General features: G+C 34.0%; 1 protein-coding gene across 1 annotated transcript; it reads left to right on the forward strand.

The window, feature by feature from the left end:
• The first annotated feature begins 2184 nt into the window (after positions 1-2184).
• Positions 2185-7209, forward strand: LOC127706343 (uncharacterized). The gene is made up of 2 exons (XM_052210898.1): positions 2185-2369; positions 4384-7209. Exon 2 carries the CDS (start codon positions 4393-4395, stop codon positions 5518-5520), a length of 1128 nt encoding a protein of 375 aa, XP_052066858.1. The 5' UTR covers positions 2185-2369; positions 4384-4392; the 3' UTR covers positions 5521-7209.
• The last annotated feature ends 1223 nt before the right edge of the window (positions 7210-8432 follow it).

Here is an 8432-nt window from a genome sequence, read left to right on the forward strand (position 1 = left end):
TCACAAATCTTAGACGATGCTAATTCTGCTGAAACAACATGGCGACAGGAATTTATCTAAATTTCAAATTTTTTACGCATTGCAGACATGGTAAATAAAGGCAACAATAGTATACCGCTGTTCAAAAACTTTAACAAACCTATAAAAACCTACAGTGTTATCAGGAAGGGTAAACATATCGTTCTCGGAATGGATAATGCTTTGTATTGATGTATGATTTAATTTTCTTAGGTCCTTTTTGGTCGTATAGCTCTTCAACTGTTTCGGTTTTTATACATCCTTGGCTTTCAAATATTTGGCATTGAGCGTTCCTGATGAAGGTAAATCCAGAAAAGCGCTTCGGACGCATGAAAGTTATGACGTGTTGTTTTCATTTTTCACCGGTCATTGCAACCATAAACTGTCTATTATGATTCCACCAACCTCTTCCGGGAATAACCGTAGTTGATTAGTTTCTGAGATCACCCTAGTTTGGGTGGGGTTTTTCAAGCTCAGTTTTTAGTTTGTCTATATAGTATTTTGTGGACTTATTTTATTTGTGTGTGAGGGTTAGGTTGTAGAGCAGGATCTGCTTACCTTTCCGGATAACTTTAGACCACCCCTGTTTTTATTGAATCCATTTTTTTTCGTATCGTTATAAATAATTGTTAAAAGTTAAGAGATTGATGAATACCGATGTGATTATATATTTGTTAGATTCATCTTCTCGGCCTTAATCTATTTTTTGTGCGTACGTTAAACAATCTATGTACTTATTTGAATTGCTATCTGATTTTGAAAATTGTGGAAACAGACAGTATTCAACTACTCAATAATAGGAAGATGAAAATTGAAAAACTGAAATCATTGAGCTTGTCATAGATTTTTGTTTTGAATTGTCCATCTGTATTAATTTTAAAAAAAGTATCTAGACATAAAGACAATTTCAGAACTCATTTATTACAAGACCCGTTAGGTGGCAAATGAAAATAATACTTTCCAATCGGTTTTCTCAACATATTTCACCAGGAAAGCTCAAAGCCAAACATTTGAAAGCCAGGGATGTATAAAAACGTAGATACTTTAAGAGCTCTATGGCCGAAAGGGATCTAAAAGAATAGCCAAAATCAGCTAAGGTCATCTTTGCCTGAGGGAGTTGGAATCTTAGTTTCATACCAATTTCTAATTCATGAACTGAGAATTTAAGAAAAATCATGTTAGCACTAAATCACTGACTACTGAGCTGTTTTACCCTCGGGGACAAACATTCCACCAGCAATAATATCAACACAGTGCTAGTAAATGAAAAAGGCAATAAATACTAAAGGGATATTCAAACCGATAATTCGAAAACAAACTGACAATGCCATGGCAAAAAACGAAAAACTACGAAAGAAAACACAAAATACTACATAGAAAACTAAAGACTAAGCAACAAGAACCCTACCAAAAGTCTGGGGTGATCGCAAATGCTCCGGAAGAGTAAGCAGATCCTGCTCCACATGTAGCGTTGCTCATGTAACAACAAACCCGGTGATAAGTCTAATTCGGTAGGTCACATTCGAGGTAAAGTGGACGGAATTGTGGTAACAAGAATTGGAACATATCTGTCGTCATCTGTGAAACAAATATTCCATAACAGTCAACCAACTTGTGATAGCGTCCGCCAAATTTTCAAAAAGGGATGATCTCAACTTCACCATTTGGATCTCTTGGAACGCTTTTCTGCATTGAAGTTCACCAGGAACTCTCAAACCCAAACATTTGAAAGCCACGGAGGTATAAGTATGTAGAAACATAAGGAGCCATATCACTGAAAGTGACCTTAAAGAATAGATAAATTCAGCTGAGGTGTATTTTGACTTTGAATTTTAGAAAAATATGTTAACAAATCGTGTCAGTACCGAAGCCCTGACTACAAAATTGATGTTACCTTCAAGCAACATGAATATTTTATAATTTGAATTTATATGAAATTATTATATAATGTTAGGTTCATTGATTCAAAGTGTATTTATTTCCTGGTGATGTATTCTTTGCTCCCTATATAGAGATCATATCTTTGTGTTTGTCATTTTCAACTTCACTTAAACTCACGGTAAAGGAAATACATTACACGAATAAGTATTATGTAACTTTATGACATGTGACTGTTTGACCGTGTGTGCTGACTTTATTTAAAAATATAAACTGATAACAACAAGGCCATTTAATCAAAACAATGTTTATCCAAAAATGAATTGAATGCCAGTAGAAATTACCTCCTTTAAAAGACCATGTACATTACTCTTCATTGTGACTGAATGAATTTTGCAATACTTAAACATATATAACATGAGGATATATAATTTACACATTGACTAATATATGGAAGTATAAAAAACGACTTGGTAAGTATCATGATTTAACGCACCCACAGATACTGCGCACAAAGATACTAACGATCACTTGGTAAATACTGGTTGTCTGAAGTTGTATCATAGTGTATTTTGTGTTTAGGGAATTTTGTTTTGGTGGCAGATCTGTTATAGTCTCTATTAAATGTGTTTATTACTTTTCTACTCTAGGGGCGACAAGTGCTTGACACATTGTATAGATATGTGTTTATTGTTGAAGAGAGTATATATTGACTTCGAGATATATTGTGTTTTATGTTGTTGAGTTACCACCTCATTGCTCATGCTCGTATTTGATTTGGCCTTTCAACTATTTCACTGATGAGTCTTATATGCAGACGAAACTCGCATCTAGCGTACTAAATCATAAGCCTATTATCTGATGATTTTTCACTGAATTATACCTACGCAATATCTTTTTTTTTGTATATTTTCACAAATCTTTCTCTAAGTAGAATATTCTGTACACCTAACTATATGTTCATTGGCAGATATATCTACCCATCTGTGCGAGAGAGAAAAAAAACAGGGTTATTGACCTGAAGTAGTTCACTTTTGATTTGAAGGAGATTCATGAGTCAATTAGGTCAGGCGCTTTGTTTTGTTTTGCTTTTCCTTGTTTTTCTTCTTTGTGATCCTATGGAAAAAGTAAAATAACAAAAATACCGAACTCCGAGGAAAATTCAAAACGGAAAGTCCATAATCAAATGGCAAAATCAAAAGCTCAAACACTTCAAACGAATGGTACAGGCATTTTCTGATGTAGAAAATGGTGGATTAAACCTGGTTTTATAGCTAGCTAAGCCTCTCACTTGTATGACAGTCGCATAAAATTCCATTATATTGACAACAATGTGTGAACAAAATAAACAGACATAATAGGTAAAAATGTCAAAATAGGGGTACAACAGTCAACATTGTGTTATAATCTTAATCACTATAAAATCAAACAAATATATAAACACAGAAAAACAAAAAGGCATGTAGACAAAGCACACCAGCAAAAACGGAAGACAAGAACACAAAAATGTACCATAGCACAATTACACAATGACGGGATGTATAAGTACCGAGCCACTTCAAATGGACATCACCAAAAATAGACTAAACAGTAAAGTAATAATTTTCACAGACGAATAAAATAACACTATAACACGTATTTTAGATGATAAACAACGTCAGTACCTAGAATCTATACTTCAAGACCATCGTGTATTATTTGTGAAGTTAATACGGAATATTTATCAACAAGGTCTTGGTATCTAACGATGAACATTTTTAGAAAAAGGACAAGACGTTCATTGACATAAACCTGCTTCATCAACTTTCTGCTCAGACACTTTTAATATTCTCCTACAACTATACAATGTATAACTTACAATTAATTGCCAAATACAAAAGTTAATTTTATACGGAATATACACATGTCAGAGAATATCATACATTGAAAAGCCATTAACACAAATAGGACGACAAATTATGTAATAGAAAACGAGCTTAGAATTAAACAAATGTAACACATTTCAAATCGTTGCTGGATTTTGGTCCTTTTGTCTTTGAAAAGGTTTTGTATGAATTCTGCTTTGAAACAAGTCGGCCAGTAGGGTTGCACAATTAGTACCCATTGGAATACCGACAGTGTGCTGAAATATCAATCCATCAACTCCAACTAAAATGATGTCGATCAAAAGGTCTAGTATTTTGATGATCTCGTCTTCGGTGTATTTGTACAAAACACATCCCAAAGCTCACAAAGAAATAAAATATGTCCAATAACTTCTCTGTAGAAAACTGACGAGTGAGCTATGAAAACTCCACTAAAATCTCGGGTGCTCCCATGTGATCCACAGGGGGTAAGCAGATAAAACATGCACACCCTTGCCTGACAATTTACCATTTTAAATTACAATACAATCTTCATACTTGTTTGTGATTTCAATATATTACTTATGTCTGTTGTTTAACATGATATAAAGAAAAGACGCGGTTCATTATGTTATTATTTCAGACAACCGTCATGCAATCTCAACGACACATGGGTGTAGAGCGTATGGAGATGGATATAGCAGAGATAAATGCTGTAAGGAAATTTGGTGCGAAGTTTGTAGACAACATTTATCCTATTCCAATGGCAAATGTTCTTAGAAAAAACTGCATAATCGACGAACCATTTTACCGAGAAATTCTTCAGATGCAAAGTAATCATGCTCCCCGTAGATATGTGTGCGAAACACTAGTTAATGAGACAACAAAGAACTGTAACCTTACTCAGCTTATACAAGTATTATATTATAACGGATTCAAGGATCTTGCAAAAGAATTATTCCTTTGTTACCAAGAAAGTAGAAACGAAGTGGCCGTTTACCGTTTTAATCGAGCAGACACTAGTAATAGGCGTAAAATTGGTAATTTTTTTAAGCATATCAAACAGCTTGTTCATGCAATGGCATTCAATGATGCTTATTCTGATGTTCAGGAAATGGGAGAAACAATTAAAAAACGAATCTCCAATACCGATGATCCTGTGGAAAGAATGATTAAATGCGATAAATTTGTTGCATTGAAAGCTGCAGAAATGGATGCACTGACAAATATTGCAGGAATAGTAAGCAAAAATCACCCTGGTTATTTGGAAATGGGACGATATATTTCAAGTACAACTAACCCCGCACTTTCAGAGGTAATTCTTTATGGAAGACAATCGGATGTTCTTTCTACTATCGGCGAGTTTCAAGAAGCAGAAGATTTTATGCGACAAGCATTAGTAAGTGCTGATACCAGTTGTTCATGTGTAGAAGTAACAGATATGATTTATAAAAATGTGGTTGTAAAACTATCGAAATTTGAAAAACATCCATATGACGAAGAACTAAGAAAATCAATTCTGTTAGAAGCTGACCGCGGACTTTGGACATTAGAGGGCGAATCAGACGATTTGCGAATATTTTGGACGAAATTATTTCTTTTGCGAATGGTGTTTGCCCATCTCGGTATCGGAAAGTTTTGTGATATTGTGCAGAATTATGTTCCAAGCAGGGAGTCTATTATAGAAGCTGAACGAATTCTACAACTTGATGAACTAAAAGATCTAGAACATCGTAGACAAATGTTCATTGCTGTTGCTAGAGCTAGGTTGGAAGAATGAAAATATGATATGGAAGCTGCTATGAATCATTTACAGAGAGCAAGGGAACTGGCGAAAGAGGGAAATTATGCTGAAGACCGAGCACTTGCAGTTTATGATATCCTTCTTAAAAAGAATCAAAGTGAAACATATCCCAATCAACACAATAGACACGACTATGGAATAGAAGAACAATACGGCCTTGTTTCGAATTTGAAATCTATTATTTCGCCTTCATCAATAGACGATTCAACTGATCAAAAGAATTATTTCACCACAAACAACGACAGCCAATGTCAATCAAGAAGAAGAATACAATTAGAAACTGAAAGGACTGTTAGTGTTACAACCTTAACAAGAAGTCTAGAGCATCTTGATCCCCAGTCTCCGTTAGCAAATAATGTTGAATCAGTTTTCTCTAATATTTCTACAAATGAGAGTTTGGAACATCTCGATCCAATCTCTATGCAGGCAAATTATTCTCAACCATCATTGGGTAATACAGGAGCACCACATGAAATATATGAGAATTTTTGTCCAACTTCGAATGTGGTATCCAGCCAATCTGAGACATCTTTAGACTCCCACGATGATTCTTATCCTTCTTTGGAACATTTACATACATCTTCATTTGAAAGCTAAAATGAATCATCTTATAAACAAGAATTGCTTGCTTAAACGTCGTGTAACTTCAAACTGAGTTCCAACTAATTTGTTACTGTATTCTTTTTTCTGTCTCCGACTGTGGAATAACTGCTATCACTACCAAAAAATTACACTTTACCACTAAAGTTTTATTATTAAGATGTATATGTTTGTTTTTCAGACATTACAGATTAATGAACTGAAAAAAATGTATATTCAAATATAATTATTATTCAGACATTGCAGATTGTCGTACTTCAAAATATGCGTTTACCAACAAGAGGTAGAATTTATAAATTTATTCGTAAATTCGAGACAATATTAGCTTACCGATGTTCAAATCTCATCAATCAATTTATTATTTATTATATCATGAAATTGCTAGACTTCGATCGAAAACGTATTTGTCGAGTAGATGGAATGTCAGTATTCTAATGTGTGATAACTGTGCATTCCTAATAGTCGACCAAGTAGTAAAGTGCAAGATAAAACTATAAGAAAACAGACATACACCAATATTTATATTTCCACTCATATCATCCGTCGCATACAAAGCTGAGCATTCCTTATTGTCTGGCATTGTTGTGAATGAAGAACAATTCGTTTAACAAGAAAAAAATATCTCACTAAATTATTAGAAAACGGCATTATACAAGCTTCACAAGATACATTATCCTGAGACACTATCACAACTCTGTACAACATGCGGAAGTATAGAGAGTATCTTCTAATGCCGTGTGTTACTACGCATGACCCAAGAATAACGTAAATTTATATTGCAACAAAGGAAAATTTTCCAATTTTGTTTCGAAGTGAAAGTGAAAATGTCTTAAAAGAAAATCGTATTATCCATAGTCGACATCAACCTAGCAACAAAAAGAAACGATTAACAGGGGCCTATTATTATTGTATATATATATTAAAGATACAGAAATTTACCTTCGTGAGAGAGTAGGAATCCACAAGCAACGTAATCATGAAAAAAGTACGCGACAAATAGCGTGAGTGAAGAACTTGAACAGTTACTATGTGAACACAATAAATTCAAAATTTTCACATTCTATAAATGGAACCAACTCCAAAATGATTGTCAGAAAGGTCATCCAATTCTGTTGGGCATGTTTTGAGTTCTGTTTTGTACCTTCTGATTTTGCCTCTGTCCCATGCATTACAGTGTGTTTTTTTTATTTTGGCCATTTGTTTATGGACTTTCCGTTTAAAATTTTCCTCGGAGTCGGTATTTTTGTTATTTTACTTTTTAGCAATTAAGTGGTTTAAACTTTATTGCTTCAAATGTTTTTCTGTAGTCGATTCTTTGGCATTTTAGTATATTGGAAACATTTTTGACATGAATCTGTCTGCCATTGCATTCGTCGACTTGATTAGCAGTTGACGTTGCGGCCGTAAACATGTCTCGCAAATGACGTTGCATAATCAAATTTTATTCATGTTGCGTTGTCACTACATATTGATCTGGCCATGGATGGTCATCAACAAATCCCGTCTGCCTGTACCGTTGTTGTAAGGACAGTAAAAGGTGTTTCTGACGTGAAATTGTCTGAAAACAGCAAGTTCACGTATTCCTGCCAGCAATATTCTTATGGCCTGATTCAGATTTTCATTGCTTAGTCTCGGCAAAATGGAGGTGCAATTTTTTTAATGATTCAAGTGTGGTATAGATTGAAAGAATTGTTTCACGAAAAAAAAATCCTTATAAAATCATTTATGGGTTTAAAATGTTTACTTTAAGAAATTCGTGCGATTTCAATAATCCGGTATATTCAATAACCTCAGGTAAGTCAGATATTGAATTTTTCTAAGCATAAAGAAGTATGGTAAGCATGAATAGTAGTTCTATGAGGATCAATCATGATTTGGTTAAAAAAAATACCAAAATGTGTGTTGCGTTTCTAAAGTCCGTCAGTATATATTATTTTGTGCATAGCGGGTGATACTATTTTTCAATATAATGTGTGCAACGATGCTGATGAGCTGATAAAAGATTAAACTTTACGAACAATATGAAACGAAATCGTATCAATAGATATTTTGGCACAATAAATGACCTTCATCAGTGTCGGTCCTTTTTAAAATGTGATAAAACAATGAGTTATATATAGATTCCACCACTGCAACAAGTGTGTTACGATATTTCTCCAATCGAGACAGTAAAATTTTAATATTTAAAGCGCGAGGCTTACCGAGCTTTTTAAATGGTCAAAATTAAACTGTTGAGAGTTGTGTTCTTTATATGTGACGTCATCACGAATGGTCGCCTTTTTTCATGA

This window comes from Mytilus californianus, unplaced genomic scaffold (assembly GCF_021869535.1).
Source record: "Mytilus californianus isolate M0D057914Y unplaced genomic scaffold, xbMytCali1.0.p SCAF_1, whole genome shotgun sequence".
Classification (NCBI taxonomy): Eukaryota; Metazoa; Mollusca; class Bivalvia; order Mytilida; family Mytilidae; genus Mytilus; species Mytilus californianus.

Bases quoted from the DNA above. Each gene is read 5' to 3' on its own strand.
- LOC127706343 (XM_052210898.1), top strand. From the start codon at position 4,393: ATGCAATCTCAACGACACATGGGTGTAGAGCGTATGGAGATGGATATA.